Source organism: Felis catus, chromosome E1 (genome assembly GCF_018350175.1).
Source record: "Felis catus isolate Fca126 chromosome E1, F.catus_Fca126_mat1.0, whole genome shotgun sequence".
Lineage (NCBI taxonomy): Eukaryota > Metazoa > Chordata > Mammalia > Carnivora > Felidae > Felis > Felis catus.
In genome coordinates, this window is record NC_058381.1 from 55,620,073 (window position 1) to 55,638,740 (window position 18,668).

At 40.4% G+C, this 18,668-nt stretch overlaps 1 protein-coding gene and 1 long non-coding RNA gene across 6 annotated transcripts in view; one reads left to right on the plus strand and one right to left on the minus strand.

The window, feature by feature from the left end:
* Positions 1–11,819, plus strand: part of LOC111557784 — a 33,032-nt gene extending 21,213 nt beyond the window's left edge. For 3 of the 4 annotated variants that reach the window (XR_006589943.1, XR_006589944.1, XR_006589945.1), the window contains 2 exons: positions 2,093–2,178; positions 9,257–11,819. This is a non-coding gene — a long non-coding RNA (uncharacterized LOC111557784). Of the gene's footprint in view, positions 1–435; positions 880–2,092; positions 2,179–9,256 lie in introns of those variants that run through there. The other variant, XR_002738085.2, reaches the window with a different exon arrangement.
* SUMO2 (small ubiquitin like modifier 2) lies at positions 7,354–18,134 on the minus strand. 2 transcript variants are annotated; one of them, XM_023243965.2, is made up of 4 exons: positions 17,970–18,134; positions 16,222–16,353; positions 10,531–10,602; positions 7,354–8,011 (listed from the first exon to the last, which is right to left on the minus strand). In XM_023243965.2, exons 1-4 carry the CDS (start codon positions 17,988–17,990, stop codon positions 7,949–7,951), a joined length of 288 nt encoding a protein of 95 aa, XP_023099733.1. In that variant the 5' UTR covers positions 17,991–18,134; the 3' UTR covers positions 7,354–7,948. The 2 variants fall into 2 exon arrangements, with proteins under 2 accessions (XP_023099733.1, XP_003997263.1); XM_003997214.6 differs by lacking the exon at positions 17,970–18,134 and adding an exon at positions 17,249–17,579.
* Between the last annotated feature and the right edge of the window lie 534 nt (positions 18,135–18,668).

The window sequence follows — 18,668 nt, forward strand, 5'->3', positions numbered from 1 at the left end:
CTAAAGTTTTGAGTTCATACTTGACTTGCCCTATTTCCTCCATCCCCTGTAATGTAAAAGACAGATTGGTAGGGCAATACACCAGACTGGAAATTGAAAACCGTTAAGTTCTGATTCTGCTCCCTTAAAAAGACACTTCTCCCATAAAAGACACTTCTAGGTCATTTATGCTCTCGCTTCCTCATCTATACATGGGGTTACCAGCACCTATTCTACGTTGTTGTGAAGGGCTTGAAACGAGAGAATTTTAAGAATGTTGACTTGGTAAACTAAAGCTTTCTATGAGAGCTGCCCCATCCTAGCTGAACATCAGAATAACCTATGAGCTTTTAAGGAACAAAAATGAGTGCCAGGCCCCCTCTGAGATCTCCTGAATTGGAATTTCCAGGGGGGGGGGCGGGAGAGTGTAGGGGGGGTGCGGGGTAGGGTCTACTCATGGGTATCTTCAAGAAGTTAAACAGATAGCTTTCCCATGTGGCTTGGGCTGAGCACCTCTGCTTCAAAGGTAAGGGATCCGTCCCAGGGCACCCTTTTAATCTAATGATTTGTAAAGAAGAATAAAGTATATAAGACAGACAATTGATCAAGGCCATGTTAAGCAGGCCTGTTTGGTGCATTGTATTTTAAAGTAAAATTGTCAGGGGTGCCTGGCTGGCTCAGTCGGTATAGCATGTGACTCTTGAGCTCAAGGTCATTAGTTCAAATCCTGCATAGAGCTTACTTAAAAATAGATTCCTGCCTTAAATAATAAAGTAAAATTGCCAAAAATTTCCAGAATAACAAGCCCTCCTATTTACTTGTTCATGTCCTACAGCAGTTTTGACTAAAATCACTGTACTCCCCCTTTCTGCTACAAGATGGAGACGTGGGGTAAAACAGGTATGATACATAACTCGGTTATAATGACCTTTGCTCCAGATGACCAACTGAAAATGGGACATTAATGAAATTACATTCTATACAAAAGATCACAGATCAGATCAGGATCAAAAGATGCAAAAGGATGGCCGCTTTTATTTTTTTTATAATATTTATTTATTTTTGAGAGACAGAGACAGAGCACAAGTGGGGGAAGGGCAGAGAGAGAGGGAGATACAGAATCCGAAGCAGGCTCCAGGCTCTGAGCTGTCAGCACAGAGCCCGATGCGGGACTCGAACTCACAGACCACGAGATCATGACCTGAGCCCAAGTCTGATGCTTTTACCAACTGAGCCACTCAGGCATCCCAAGGATGGCTACTTTTAAAATCATAATGGTCCATATCACTGATTTTTTAAATACTTATCTAGGGCTCTGTATCTATACAACAGTTGTTCCAAACCCTTAGGTTAACCTAAAAACCTAAAGAAATAGAAGACAAATGAAAGCTTATGACAAGGAACGGTCCAACAAGCTATTTCACGACTATACCAATGTTTTCCAAACTTTTATGAAACAGAATCCAAATATATAACACAGATGAACAAGAGGGCATCTGTGACTGAAACCGAGCAGAGGGTCCAAAATCCTGGCCCTTTCTGCTTCCCCACCCCTGGCTGGCCTTTCTCTCCACTGTCTTCTTTTGGCACACTCCATGGTTCTATGCAATTTCAAAATCACTGCCCTATATGTATGTTCCACTTTCACCTGCTTTTTAAATAAGGTGGAGGGAATGAGCAGTTATCCACACTCTGCGTAACTTCTCATGCCTTTAAGCAGTCAAGTGCCCTTTGATTTCACTTAGTCCCATGCTGCCACTTCCCTGCTACAAAGTACCAGTCAGTTACTGGTGGCTGGGTGGCTCAATCAGTCAAGCATATGACTTCAGCTGAAGTCATGGTCCCAAGGCTCATGAGTTCGAGCCCCGCGTTGGTCTCTGTGCTGAAAGCTCACAGCCTGGAGCCTTCTTTGGATTCTGCGACTCCCTCTCTCTCTCTGCCCCTCCCGTGCTCCTGCTCTGTCTCTCAAAAAATAAGTGTTAAAAATAAATAAATAAAAATAAACAAACATTTAAAAAATTAAAAAATAAAAGATGTCAAAAATGTTTAAAAGCCCTAATAATTTTCCTTTAACATGAACAGAAATCCTAGTGGTTTTTTCATTTGTTTCTAGGTATGTGGAGTTTTATTCGAGAATGCAAATGTATAACTTACTCAGAATAATCTGGAAGTTGCTCTTCACCTCTTGAGCCTACTAAGGTAAGTAATACCTAAATTTAAATGAAACACAAAAACATACTAACATTGTGTCTCTTAGCTCTCAAGCATCTGTTTTTGCATTGGATGTTACCAACTGTGTTCTGAATCCCCCATAATTTCAACCTGCCCCGATTTATTCCAGCACCCTAGAAGAAATTGGCAAACTACAGGACCTTATTATTGGTATTTACTCTGCCTAGATTATGTGATCGGGTTTGAACCAATTTCCTAGTTAATGTCTCTCCCTCTGATCCAAAACACACATATTAGGTTGAGCCCCTATGAAATAAATTGCAGACATTTAACTATTTTTGACCTACAAGAATAATTATTTATATTCACCCATAGTTTAATACATCTTTTCTTTTTTCTTTAACTAATCTCTACACCCAGTGTGGGGCTCAAACTCATGAGTCTGAGATCAAGAGTCACATGCTCTACCGACTGAGCCAGCGAGGTGCCCCGATACATTTTCTTAATATTTGCCATTCCTCCTATTATTAAAAGAAAATGCTGGTCTTATGCTTTTGAACTTCACTAAGTAACTGAATTAATGAATGACTCACTGACAAGTATTTCTAACAAGCTTTTGAACCCCAGGATTGCAGGGTGCCCATGTCACTTATGTGTGACTTAACCACACATATTTACACATACATTCTGTATCCATCACTCCTAAAGCCAAATTTAGTATGCATCTGTCCATTCTTTTCTTAGCTGCACGCATGCATGCACACACACACACATACACACAAAGGCAGATCAATGCCACAGAAAGACAAGTGAAAGAATTCATTTTCTCTTGAAACTCATTCACCACAAAGCAAGTATGAGGTCTCAAATACGGAAAATGGCTGTCATGTTTTACCTTCACTGTCAAAGGTAAACAAAATGGCACATACACTCTACTAGGTCTGACACACCACTCTCACATCCTTTTAAATCACTGAATTGTGGAAGGAGAGCGTGATTCCTATTTTCCCATGAGTTCCCCTTTCTATCAGACCAAGCTGAATAAAATGGTATGGATTAAGTGTGTTCGCTTTTCCCAATCCCATGCTACTATTTCTGTATTTAATAAACAAGCAAAAAACTCCCCTCACCCATCTGTCCTGCTCTCCTAGAGATGAATTTGGCCTCCTTTGCTAAAATTACAAAACATCAAACAATTCAAAACAGCATGCCCTGGAAAATGTGAGAAAATTCTTAGTATTCCAAATTCTATAACTTGAGACAAGGTTAGCCACCTAAAATGCCTTAAAAATAGGAACTGCAAAGAAAGCAAACATTACATGACAATTCTGAGACTTTAAACTGTTTCATAAAGGCCCCAAGGGTATGGGAAATCCTAAAATGATCTCATATGTAGTCACATGTCACTGCTTACCGGGAAATAACACTCCACATTCCAAATAGATTAAATTCCTAACCTGTTTATATGCTCTATTCTAATTATGTTCCACTCTGAAGAACTCTTTATTAGCTAACCACTATACAGACTGAAATCTCACTATAAAACATGTGTATGTCCTACAACACGGAAGACTACCCCTTAAATCATCACCTACAGAATCAGAATGTTGAAGCATGTTGTGGATGGGTCTTTTGGTTCTGAGAGTATCGGAGAATCATTAAAATCCTGAAGACTGTTTTTCTTTAAAGACTCATTAGGGCACAATTTAGCATTAAGCATTTATTAAAACACATAACAAGACAAAGGTTGTATTCAGTTTTAAAAATGAACAGAAAAGCTTTGGCCTTTTTCATTTACATTAAGTGCAAGCCATCGGTACGGATTATGGTATTCTGCTGAAGCCTCAGCACCCTGACAGAGCCCTTACTGCCACGCAGAAGATACTTTTCTTTAAAGGGTTCAGTACGTGGGAGGGACCATGTTAGACAGCTAAAATATTTATTATCTCATGTAATCTTCACCATAAGGTGCTTAACTCTTAAGAGTTGTGAGAATGCCTCCCAGAATTGCTTCTCAATTTCATACCGCTTTGAAAATACATTTCTGGGGGTAGGGCCCCGGCATTGGTACATTTTTAAAAGCTCATCAGGGGATTCTGATGCAAAACCACAACCTAGAATCACTGTCATATTTAAAAGCAGCAGGATCTTAACTAAAAAATAATCCTCAGCAGCACAGCTGACCCTCTCCAATACACCATAAACTCTGCAAGGGCCTTGAGAAACTCTCCAACAGGCTTCCCTCACATCCTGGGTTTCCACCTTCTACTGACCTCCTGCTGTCACAATGTCCCACAGAACTACAAACATCAAGCAAAACATGGAAGCAAACAACTTGACACTCCTTTTTCTGAAAAATTGCGAATACCTTTTGTTTTGGGTCAAGCAGCGTGTATGAATAGTAGGGGTGCTTCGGAGCAGAAATCTTCTCATTTCTCTACACAGAACTGTGTTCACTTAGACAGAATTTGCTACTTGCAGGATATAAATGTGTGGGGTATCAACGAGACAGCAGCCAGAAAGAGTTTAGCTAAATTGTCCGAGCAATTAATCAAAATGGAAGTGTAACTCCCATCATTTGAACCTCCCCTCCGAAGCCAAAATAAAATGCCAAGATTACTTTCAGTATTTTCAACAATGTACTTATTTTCAAAGAGTTCTTTAAGAAGTGCTTCATGGGGCGCCTGGGTGGCGCAGTCGGTTGAGCGTCCGACTTCAGCCAGGCCACGATCTCGCGGTCCGTGGGTTCGAGCCCCGCGTCAGGCTCTGGGCTGATGGCTCAGAGCCTGGAGCCTGTTTCCGATTCTGTGTCTCCCTCTCTCTCTGCCCCTCCCCCGTTCATGCTCTGTCTCTCTCTGTCCCAAAAATAAATAAACGTTGAAAAAAAAAATTTTTTTAATAAAAAAATAAAAATAAAAAAAAATAAAAAAAAAGAAGTGCTTCATAGCCAGGGGTGGGAGGAAGGGGGAAGGGGGTGCCCTGAGTGGCTCAGTAGGTTAAGCATCCAATTCTTTTTTTTTTTTTTTTTTAATTTTTTTTTTTTCAACGTTTATTTATTTTTGGGACAGAGAGACACAGAGCATGAACGGGGGAGGGGCAGAGAGAGAGGGAGACACAGAATCGGAAGCAGGCTCCAGGCTCTGAGCCATCAGCCCAGAGCCTGACGCGGGGCTCGAACTCCCGGACCGCGAGATCGTGACCTGGCTGAAGTCGGACGCTTAACCGACTGCGCCACCCAGGCGCCCCTAAGCATCCAATTCTTGACTTCAGTCAGCTCAGGTCATTGTGAGATAAAGCCCCTTGTGGGGCTCCATGCTGTTTGGGATTCTCGCTCTCCCTCTGCCCCTACCCTGCTAGTGCTCTCTCTCAAAATGCCTGGCTGGCTCAGTCAGGAGAGCAGGCAACTCTAGATCTCGGGGTTGTTGAGTTCAAGCCCCATGGTGGGTGTAGAGACGACTTAGAAATAAAAGCTTAAAAAAAAAAAGTGCTCCACATATTTTCCCATAGTTTTCTTGGTTACAACGTATGTGAAATAGGGGAATTCAATTATGAACAGTTCATTTAAGAACAGAAATAAGGTGAATCTTTAGTTACACTGACCCAACTAATTAATAAGCCACAACACACTATATTATCTGTGTGCTTTTCATGCTTTACCCTCTGGCTTTTAAAATTCTATCAAGTATTTCCATGAAGTTTCATATTTCCCCCGACATGGCAAAAGCACCCATGACATTAGTTAGTAAATTCCTAATTAAACAAGAACCCAGTTCAAATCCTTTCCATAATAAAGTTCTCTGGCGTGAATTTCAATCCAAATTTTTAATATTTAGGGCACCACCAAATTCCACCATTCAATAGTACCTAGTGCAACAAATCAAGAGACATGCACTTACCTGATCTAAGAATTCTTGGGGGCAGGCTTCCCACACAGTTGCACAATATAAATTGTAAAAATTGTTAACACGATACATATAAGAAAATAAAAGTTGTTGGTTCAAGATTAACTCCTATATATACAAAGTCCAAAACCTATGGAACAGGGGCACCAGGTTTGTTGAGCATGTGACTGTCGATCTCAGGGTCATGAGTTCAAGCTCCATACTGGGTGTAGAGATTATATAAAATAAATAAAACTTAAAAAAAAAAATCTATTGAACACCTATCTTTGGGGAAGCTCACTCACCATAAAAATGGATATATATAAAAAAAGACCATATTACAGCAGTGGTAGGGTGAACTAAGTGAATGACAAGGCAGGAAAGGGAACAATGGGGACTTGACCCAAAAAGGCCACATTGGTGAGGAGGGGTCGGAATTGTTTGAGAACCAATATGGAAGAACACAATGAACAAGTATCAGACCTATTCTCTAGTCCTAATTTCATAATCATCTCTGGACCTCTGCTTCTTCAGTTCTAAAACAGGGGTTACAATTAGGTAATCTAAATCTTTCCAGCTCTAATATTCTGTTCATTGGTTCTATAGCTGTATCCTTCCCCATATTTGAATTTAAAAACTGTGGTACCCTGCGTATTTAAAGCTTTAAGAGTGGATACATGTAAATACCTTCTGTCCCTCAACATTCTCAAGAACAAAGACTCTGTTTTGGGTTAGGAAATATTTACTCATCAGCATGAGAGTCAGAATGGTTAAGTGACTGGGGGAACCTGGGAGTGGCTCAGTCCTTTAAGCTTGATTTCAGCTCATGGTTTGTGAGATCCAGCCTTACATCATCTGGCTCTACACAGACAGGGCAGAGCCCACATGGGATTCTCTCCCTCCCTCTCTCAAAATAAACAAACATTAAAAAAAAAAAAAGAAAGAAAAGAAAAGAAAAAGGGTAAACAGTGATTTATCAGCAGAGTTAGCAAAATCACGGTTTTTTCCTAGCTGCATGTACTAACCCATTCTGCCACGTAGTGTTACACAGAACTTGACTTGGGAGTAAATCCACATCATGACCCGATTTTTGCTAGTAAAGTTGCAGATTTGGAACTAAGCTTACTAAACAAAGGGGCTGAAACATCAGTTGCTAGTCATTTATACACTTTGTTATTCTTTGTTTTGCACCTGTCTGTCAGGAATGCAGTGTAGCTTTAGTTCTTCCTTGAAATGTTACTTCTAGCAGGCCTACTCATTTCAGGGCTTTTTCTAAGCTTCAACTTTTCTACTTAATATTCTTCAGAATAAAGAAAACAGCTCATTTTAAACAAGAAGTTTATTTAAACAACGAGACGTTTGACTTGAAGGGAAAACTATCTAGGATTCATTTCTTTTAGAGTAATTTATCCCTACTTAAAGACAGATTGCCCTACATGTAACAGCTACGTACAAAAAAGTTATAAAATTGTCCTTGGTTTTACAATGATAAATGAAAAACATTAAAATTCTCCAATCGAACAAGGTATGCAAGGATTTTTATGTTGTTCTTTTTTTGTTAAACAGTGAGAGCAAAATAACTTACTGGAATATAAAGATAAGAGCTGAATGAGCATGCCACTAATGGAGAAAGGGGGTATTTTCACAGAACCAGTATTTTTCCCCATCCCATCTCCATTTGATGTCGGTCAAAACATACCATTGGCCATTTAGTTAAAAAAAAAATGCAAAATGCTTGCGCACATACACAGTTACTTTATGTACAATAAAGGAATGGGGAAGGGGAAAATGAAAGAATAGAGAAAACTATACTGTAGTAGTCAGGATGTGGTGGAACCAAATTGCGGTTTTCTAATTGAGAATGTCTTCTTGGTCTGGAGGAACAGAGTTCTGGAGTAAAGTAGCAGGTTCCCTTTTTAGTAGACACCTCCTGTCTGCTGCTGGAACACATCAATTGTATCTTCATCCTCCATTTCCAACTAGCATGAAAGAGATAAAACAAAAAAAAAAAAACACAAATGGAGGGTCACTGATTATCAGCTCTTAAATCTGTAACTATCAGACTTAAGTACCCTGAAAAACTACACAAGTTCCACCCAATTCCAGTGTTCGTTATTTTAAACAACCCCTAGCTTAATATAGCATCAGGCTTGGGTTTAAATTAATCTTTCACTTGGTCTTCTTTATTTCAGTATAGAAAACTTAGTTTTTAAGTGAAAAAGCTATGTCCAGGAGTTAAATCACCTCACTTTTAATTACTGAAAATTCAGGTCATGATCTCATGGTTTGTGGGATCAATTCCCGCATCAGGCTCTGCTGCCAGTGCGGAGGGATGCTGCTTGGGATTCTCTCTCTTCCTCTCTGTCCTTCCCCTGCTTGCATGAGCACACTCTCTTTCAAAATAAATAAACATTAGAAAAAAAACTCAAAGAAATACAGTACACTCTTACATGAAAAGCACACAGTTGTTATTGAAAGATAGGTTTACATGTGTAGAAATGGAACTATTCCTAAGATCTAGTATTGCATTAAAAACAAATATAAAAAGTAAGCAGCAAAAGTGGTTATAGTATTATATTTGTTTTCAAAAGTGTGTGTGTGCACGAGTGCGCATGAGTGCATACCACGAATATATATCCTCACATATGCACAAAGCACAGTGGTTGTCTCTGTGCAGCAAGGGAAGGTTATGGCAAGAAAAAACTTACTAAAAAACTAATTTAAATTTTAAAATGCTATTCACAAACTAAGTTTTGTAAGGCTCACTACCCACCCATTGTACATAAAACAACCATGTTTAGAGTGGAAAGGTCTTGGTACCTATGGCAGTGCTGTAAAAGAAATAATCTTTGTTATTGGTTTATTATGCTGATAATTACCTTTGAAAAATACTTTCTAAAAACTGGTAATTTTGGAAATAGAACAAGAACCCTGGGTACATAAAGACAAGAAAGGGAATCATTTCTAACACAGTTCAAATATACTAAAAGTAAGGGTATAGCATTAAAATGTTAATGACTAAGCCTCAATCCCCTCTTTGTAAAGTGAAACAGCATTCAGTTGTAAGAATTAAATGAGTCAAAGAAAGTTAAGTATTTAAACAGAATGGTGGGCACATAATTATATTACTATTAAAACTGGTCATTAAGATGTTCTAATTTATCACAGTTCTGCTACTTAGTACTGGGAGAATAATTTTAAAATGAATCAATTTCATTCTACAGTGAATTCAATCTCAAATACTACAATGAGTTCAATTCCAAATTCAATTTGAAGATTTTACAATGCAGTTGTGCAAAAATCCTCCTCACAGTTAATATTTGCAGCTAGCACTGTAGAAACAAGAACCTTTTTTACGGTGGTGGGCGAGAGCATCAAAAGACAGAAAATACATTCTCGACATCAGAGTTTAGCATAATGGGTTTTTATTCTTTTTAAACCATGAAAACATGTCTTCAGCCTATCCACTGAAATAAAACTCCTGGGATGTTAAATTTCATGGTGAAACTTGAAATGCCTTCAAAGGATAAAAGACTTTTTCCTGTCTCTCATTCACCAACAGAATTCAGCTCCTCCTTGTGGCTACATACTATAATTGCTTCTTAGAGACTCCCCAAGGGAAATTACTTTAAGATATTCTTCCCTCAAGTACAACTTAGACATTTCAAATTTTTGAAGTTTATCAACAAAACCACAACCAGGGTGGGCTACTTCACTCATACCATATTTATTACTTGCTAGTTTTTATGGAGTGATAAAAACAAATTCAAAAGTAGAAGAGCTCCAACTTAAGTTTCTATCAAAATATTCTTTCCCCAAACTAGAAGCCTTAAGTAGAACCTCAGAGGGTAAAAGGAAACAAAGACAAAGAGCTTCTGCCACGGAAGACAGCCCAGCTGATCCCTGACAAAGCGAAAGAACTGAGGTGATATGTAAAGAGATTAAAGGATCAGACTGTGTCACCTTTTGCAGAAGGCTTTGGAAAGCCACTTATTATCAAGAACCCAACACTGGTCAAGCTAAGCCATCGAGAGACTTGCAGTTGGGAGCCCAAAGATGCCTTTAGTTGACAAGGACAGGTCAAAGAGAATTCAGCATGAGAAGTTAAAATGGCCAGGATCGACAGCCAACCAATCACCTGTGGGGGAGCCTGAAGAATCATCAAGAACTGCAGCAATGAAAACAACATTCTGAATTATTTGCTCCGAATAATGCTGGCAATAGGGAGGAATGGATTAAAGCAACCAAATGACCTATTAGTTTTACAAGACGATAATTGCAGATTAAAAACCTCTGACATCTCCTGAGAAAATACTAACATTAATATTCCTATTATTTTCCTTTCTGTGCCCCTTTGGTCATATTTTACATAGTTTTGAACTCTGGCGAAGAACTATACTGTAATGTCTCAAAGTTCACAAATTAACAAACAAGACTGTTGAGCAAATTACAAACCACACTGACTTTTCTAGCTAGCACAAAGAGATTTTTTTTTTACCTGTGCAGGTGTGTCTGTTTCATTGATTGGCTGCCCATCAAATCGGAATCTGATCTGCCTCATTGACAAACCCTACAAGAGAGTTTAAAAACAGTAAGAATGCAAAGAAAACAGTAAAAACTGAAACCACATGCATATTTAGCCACAAATATATTAAAAGAGGGACCCAAATAAATAATCAATACATTAACATTTCTATGTGGATAAAAAGATTTGGTAGGATTTTCACTTTCTTTGAACCATGTTTGTTTTTCTTTGGAAAAGTGATCTTTTTTTAAAAAAAGGTCTTTTTAAAAAAGCTGTTTTGCTTTTGAGATCCAAGCTTGGATAGATCATATACCTTGAGTCAAACAGTACATATCAATGAGTTAGAAAAATATTGAAAAGAAATTTAAAGTTAACAGATACAGCAACATTCTTCCATCCATGTTAAAGAGCTCTCCAAATGGGGGGGGAAAACACCCTTCATAATGAAAACTGGAATTCACCTAAGTAAGTGTAAAGATTAAGTTTGCCTTAAAGCCACTTTACCTTCATTTCTATCCAAACAGCTCCTACCGCTAAGCAAAAGTAACCTGTGTCCCAACCCAGCACCATGCTAGGGACACCACAGGAATTCAACAAGTTTTTACCCTCGGGCAGGCAGGACATTCCCACTAGAACTGTCCTAAAATCATTCATAAGCACACAAGCTTGGAACTATGGAATAGTTCAAAAGAAACGCCTGCTTTGTAAATTCCATTTTAGTACTTACCCAGACCAACAATTACTATTTGTCAACCTCACTCCAAAGTAAGCTCCAAGAGGGACAAGAACCTAAGACTGTCTTGGTTATACTGTATTCCTCGCACATAGTTGGTACTCACGGGTATAAGTTACTGATGGAATAAAATGGATGAAATGCAGTATCATGATTCGTTTTACCATGATTTGTTTTATTTAAAAGTACACCTAAAACTAAGTTAAGGAGTAGCTTCATTACAAAAAGAGAATTTAGAATTTATATTACCAGAGTTTAGCTTCAAGAAACTTTTATGTTTTTAAGGAGATAAATGAGCCTGAGCATGCCCCTTCTGCAAAGCAGATTCCGATGTTGTACTCATCATTACCTACCTGACACAGGGGTAGGAAGAAGGGGAAAGGAGCAAAAGCAGCAAAGCTGTTGGGAACTGCAGCCAAATGAAGATAGGAAAATAAACTATCTTTGGAGATATGTATGGAGATAATATGTGTACATATTAACTGGAAAAATAGCATAGGAAGCATCCTACAAAAAAAAATCACTCCTGTATCATACTCAAATTACAAACTGTAATTATTGTTACACAGAACACTCTGCTTTAATTTACTTAAGAAAAAATTAAACTGAATTCCTAGGACTAGAATACTGAAACAAAGTGCTCAATAAATACTTAGAGGACGCTTGTATTCCTTTAACAAGGATTCACTATATCTGTCTTTAAAACTACTTCTAACATGAAGATCATGTTACTTTCCTTTACAAACCCTGGTCTTTGACACTAACACTTTCAGACTAGCCTGTCTTAAGGAATACAAGCAATTCCCAGACCAGATAAGGGATATCCATAACCTTAATTCATTTCTCATGACATCCAAATTTAATTTGTAATTATGCAAAGCAACCAGGAATTAAATGCCAAGCCATTAAGTACTAATTACATATTTGCAAACACTCCATTGAAAACCCATTACTTTAATAAAATACTAAGCCATATGCTGTATCTTTCCTCTACTACATCTACTAGTACGGTCCTAGGTCAATGCCATGGCCGTTCAAAACAAGGGGGGGTGGGGGGAGCACAGTCCAGAACACACATCGTATTCCTTCATGCTTTTCCTTATCAATAAAAGCTTTTATTTCGCCACAGATCAAAAACCAAAACCCAGGAAACTTGCCTTTCCAATTCCATAAATGACGTCAACTCAAACAATGAATTTATGTTAAACCAGTATTTGGGTTCCACTTCTGAATAAATCGTATCTCTGAGCTTTGGCTTCAGAGATGTGCCACAGAAGAGCAGTGTGAGGTTATCTCTTTGGATCCCCATTCCTTCATTTCACAAAAATGAACTGGAATAAACCAATGAATCAATCTATGCTCTCTGAAAGTCACAGTAAATGCACACTAGAATGAAGTAGTATACTCTCAGCAGAAGGCTACACGGTGACAAGTGGGCAAACTCTAATTCTTCATGTGAATAGAAAACTTCACAATCAACCTCTGGAGACAGTTTGAATGTCCTCTATCATTTTACAAGCATTTACTGAACACGTTCTATAAACCAGGTACTGGTCTAAGCTCTAAAGAAATAGTAAACAAAAAGACCCCATGCTCATGAAACTTACATTTTAGTGCAGAGACAAATATACATCAATGCAAAAAACAGCTGAGAGGACCAAGTGATGGGAGCAGAGGCACTCTGAATTAATCAGAAAAGTCTCCCAGGTTAGTGACTGAGCAAGAGTGGAATAAAATGGTTGAGGGCTTGGCACTATCCAACACAAACACAATGTGGCAGCTCTTTCTGCCCAAAAGGTCCTGTCCCTGTGCTTTAATTACAACCACCTTTTTGCACCGGGGGATATGGATGGATGGATACGTATGTATATGCGCCACATATGCAATTTTAAAATTCCCAATTGTCACATTAAAATCAGGTAAATATTGTTTTAACTCCACATACTCAAAATCCTATTATTTTAGCATGTAACTAACATTTGAAAAGGTGAGTACTTTTTTCTCCACTATGAGTTTTCAAAATCTGACATATACTGTGCACTATACAACACATATTAATTTGGACTAGCCATGTTTCAGGTGGTAAAGTCACATGTGGCTAGGGACAGCACACTGTTGAGTTTTGAACAGCACAGGTTTCAGTAGAGAACAGAATTTGTTGGTGGATTTTATTATAGGAGTTATGAAGCATCATCAGGATGATCCCAAGTGTCTGACCTCCCACCTAGATGCTCAGTTTGAGATGCCTATTAGACATCTACTACAACTCCTCCAAAGAACTGAGGCCAAATGAGTTCAGCAGAAAGTATGAGCATTCAATTAATCTGGATAAGAAATCCTTACTCAAGGATCCTCAACTGTCAAAAAACCAAACCAAACCAAAACAAAACCTTTAGCTATGCAAATTAGGTTGCATAAATATTTTAGACTTTTGAAAGGCTCTATCTACACTTAAAAAGTAATCAGGGGCACCTGGGTGGCTCAAAGTATCCCACTCTTGATTTCAGCTCAGGTCATGATCTCATGGTTCATGGGATCAAAGCCCTCCCATTCTTTCTCTCTCCTTCTCTCTGCCCCTCTCCCACCTGCTCATACTCTAAATAAATACATTAACTTAAAAAAAGAGAGGGGAGTAGAGAATCAGCCCAATTAGGTGATACTTCTTCAACTCCCTCCTTCTTAGAATGAGAGAAATAAACATTTGAAAAGTAAACAGGAATCTTGTTTCAGTCAAAACTCTGAGGTTATTCTCAACTTAAAAGGAAATTGAGAAAAATCTTTTCAAATTCTTCCTGGATCATATCTTTAAATCATATCTGCATTCTAAGTGATATGCAGTGGAATTACATTTTTTATGGATTACCAATGCTTCTTTTTCCCATACTGCAAATTGAGTGGCCCCAAGTTTAGTCAACTTAAACCTAACTGAAAAAATTCACAAAAAACTTTATTTACATGAGTAATACACTAAATTTAACATACCAGGAAAACCCAAAAGCTCTTGATTGACCAGCTAACTCAATCTCATAGATCTCTTATAAAGACAACCTGCAACACAGGATGTGCTCTGTGTCTTTGTTTTTCTGGCACATAGTATAATGCCCTGGCACATGGTAAGTATCTGGTAAATATCAGGTAAGCAAAAAAAAACTCTTTTGAGGCCCTAACAGGAAATACAGGAAGTCTTAAATATGAACATTTTAGGATGAAGAATCAATAGATATGTATAATAAAATATTAATAGTTAAATCTAGGTGGTGAGCACATGAGCATTCAATGTATTTTCAACTGTGCACTACGTTTGAGTTTTCATATTAAGTGTTGGAAAATATGACCATCTAAAACCTAAAATTTATCGGGCATCTGGGTGGCTCAGTTAGACAACTGACTTCAACTCGGGTCATGATCTCACGGTTCATGGGTTTGAGCCGCATAGGGCTCTCTGCTGTTGGCATGGAGCCACTTCAGATCCTCTGTGCCCCCCCCTTCTGTGCCCCTCCCCCAGTTGTCCCCCCATAAATAATATAAAATAAAATAAAATAAAACCTAAAATTTAGTAACGAGAAAAAATATGCAAAGAATTTTGTTGAAAACCACTAAATCTATGCATGCTTCTATTTTGCAAATGGTGTGCTAAATAAAAGTTCTACAAGATGATTACCTTTTAAAATCCCCCTCTAACCTGAGGGGGCACTAGTGTTCAAATATGTTAAGATGCTAGAGCAAAAATTCTTTAGCACAACTAGTAAGTACATATTTACTAGTTGTTTAAGTGATTTTACCAAAATTCTTCAAACAAGACTACACTAAAAACTCTTTGTCTTTCCAGGGAGCTGTAAAATTAATTTATATGGTGAAGATAAAAGCATTATAAGCACATTCTCACTATAAATTATTATAAATACACCAGACATAAAATAAAGGTTCAATCTCAAAAAGAAGTTTATTTTCAGTTTCTTCCAAATGCCCTTAGATCTCATGGAGGAAGTCCAACTATGAGCTCAAACTCAACCTCTCAACCTCTGTAGGTTTAAATCTTACTCTATTTTGAGCCTATTTTTAGGACAATTTGCAATGCTGACAACTGATTTTAGTCTAAAAGAATAGTTTTCCCAACTTTTACATGTTACGTATTCAGGGTTGAATAAAAAAATACTTCTTCCAGGTTATTGTTGAATTAACTGATCTAGGTACCAGAGTTTTTGTTATACTTGCAAAAGTCACCTTTAAAGTTGCCTCTGTATTGTTACAGACTCAACCTCACTAAAGGAAGCTTCTTTGTTTTAAACCCGGCATTCAACTCACAGCATCTATTCATTACTTCCTCTTTTTGCTGTCTATTTACTAATTCCTGAGTAAAATGCAAATGTCCCTATAACATAGGAATGTTTTTGTCTGACTCAGGAGGTTAACTTTCTTTCTTGACCTCTACTATTAAAAAAATATAACAATTTTATATGGTTCAGGAAAACTGCAATGTCGCTAAACTCACAATTTAACTTTATTTCCAAACTGGTTTAAATGCTCAAAATAAATTGTTTTGACACCTCACAAATTTTAAATAGACTTAAAAAAAAAAAAAAAAAAAGAAGAAGAAGAGAGCCTGACAAGAAATTTTATCAAGTTCATCCTTATTTTCTTATAAAAGTAAAATCACATCCCCTCGGGAACTAATCGCATGTTGTCATAATTTGATGCATTCTGGCACAGTACTAGAATCATAGAGCATATTAGCCAAACCATCCTAAGAATTTTCATGAAGCATCAACATACCAAGGGTATGATAAAATTGATAATGTTAAGTATATAAGTGCATTCATTCAACCAAAGAAGTCTATTATAATATTATGCCAGTCTAGTGTCTACTCTCAAAAAAAATAAGGTTTTTTTAAAAACACGTTTTATGGGAAGTGCATATGTCATTTCCTCACCTGTCGTTCACAATAGGCTTTCATTAGTTTACTAAGTGGTGTATGCCTCTTAATCTTAAACTGCACCACAGAACCATCCTGCCCCGCCACCTTCAAATTAATATGATCGTTGTTCTCAGTCTTGACTCCTTCCTGTTGAAAGAAAAATAAAAGTGTAATTTGGAAAATGTGAAAAACAAACACCTTTTAAAGTAGCAGCAGCCCAACTTGCTTCAGAAATCAACAGGTTTCTCATTCTGTATGATAAAAGAGCATACAGCTGTTTTCGGCCGCTGAAATCAATCTGAAAGATGAAAAATCCTGGAGCAACGACATTAAATAGCTGTCACAGAAACAGAAAAGAAGCCTTAACATGTAATACCATCAGCGATAACAATCGATTTTTAAAGATGGGTCCCGCTCAATTTACTGTCAAGAACTCTTAAATCTGAATTTTCTAAAAGAGCGTATTTTGCATCTCTCTCAAAATATGTGTTTGCCCCGAAAAGATTAAAAATAAGCGTCTTTTCCCTTTATAAAGTGCTTTAAGTACCGAATGCAAGGATAAAAATCTAGAACTTGCAACTAATAACTCATTACAACTCTCCTGTTAAAAAGTTACAAACTCTGTTTAGGAACTTAAATCTCAACTACGTTAAAAAAAAAACCTAACTGATGAATACCCGTCGGTTCTCTCTTCAAGCAGCGGTAATAACTTAGAACCACTATTAATGTTCGCCTCTATGAGCAGCCTCATTTTTGTTTATTTTCAGTTCAGAGCTCTTACTCTCCCCTCCCCTTTGTTGTCATGGGTCAAATGCAGTTTTCGTGCAACTCTTCCTTGTAAATTTCGACCCTACCTGAAGTTCACCAAAATCAAGAGTAGATGGAACTCTGTAGCCCCCAAATCACTTCAGAAAGGAAGGGGGAGGGGGTGTCACAAAACAAATCAAACGAAAGTGCCGTGTGCCAGGAAGAAGTGTGCCCTAGTCCTCACGGAAAGAACCTCCCGGTGCCTCAAAACCCGAGTTAAAAAGTTAAGCCCTACCAAGTCTCTCTGCTCGCACATCTGCCTCCCAACTTCTCGAAACCGCATGGTCTCCGCAGGTTAAGGGTTATCTGGCACGCAGGGAAATGCCCCTGCCCTGACCCCCTGGGGACCCTGAGGCCATCAAAGTGGGAAACACTCCCCGGGAGTCCCCCAAACCCCGGCCCCTCGCGACGGCCCGATGGGGAACCCATCGACAGCCCATTGATTCGCCCCGAGCCCTCACCGGGCCAGCGCGGCCCGCGGCAGGGGTCCCCAGATGCCGGCTACCCCCTCCCCTGAGGGGGAAGCCCCGGGCCGAGGGAACTCCCCGCCACCGCGAAGGCGGCAACACCCGCCGCGGCCCGGCGCGGGGTCCGCGGAGGGTGGGGACACCGCGCGCCCTAACGCCCCTCCGCACGCGCGCCCGGCCGGCCGGGCCCGACGAGCCCCGCTCGCGGCCGGTGGGCCCGCGGGCGTCCGCGATCCGCCCGCCCAACTCGCGCCCGGCGCGCACTCCGAGGCGGCCGGGGGCGGGGGAGGGCGGCGGGGCCTCCTCCGGCGCGGGAGGGAGGAAGAGGGGAGGGAGGAAAATGGCGCGGAGCGCCCGGGCCTGAGCCGCGGCCAGCCCCGTGGGGGGCCCAGGAAGGCGCGGGGAGCCCGTGGCGGGCTCGGGCCGGACCCTAGCCCGCGCCGTGACCCCGACCGCGCGGCGAGGCGAGGAGGCCGGCGCCGAGCTCACCTTGGGCTTTTCGTCGGCCATGGCGAGCGCCGGAGTCTCCTCAGCTGCCGCTTCACAAAAGAGGTACCAGGTCCGCACCGAACGAGCACACAAGCAGCACCAGGAGCGGCAGAAGAAGGAGGCGGCAGCGGTGGAGGAGGGAGAGGGCGCGCGCACGTCGTGCGCTCCCTCCCCCCACCCTGCGTGCGCGAGCACGAGCCGCCGGGGCTTCCCATTGGTTGCCAGCTCGCGGGAGCGCGCAACGCTTACATAACCACCCCCACCCCCCGCCTCGCACCGCCCCGGCCTGGGCCCGGCGCCCGCCAGGCCGGCGGGAAGAGGCGCGGACACGCGCACCCGGCCCGCCGCGGGGGCGCGCCTGGCTCTGGGCGGGGCTGTATTGTCCTCCTTCTGTGGTGGAGCTTAATCAAAATGGCTTCCAGCTGGTCCTCGGTGGGGACGAGGAGGCTTGAGGCCTAGACGTGAGACTCAGGCCGGGGAAGGCAGACTGACTAGAGGAGAAAGGGGGAGCCTAAGTCAAAGCCCTAGCATGAGGTTCTGGAAAAAACCCTCTTGTTTAGTGGCCTAAATGCAGCTTTCCACACGGTTGTGGGAACATCATACTTACTCAGCCTCTCATCCTTTGAATTTTAAAGCTTCGGCCTCAGCCCGCTTCCCACCAGTCTCCTGCCTCAGTGCGGTGCCTACTTGTGTCTTGCT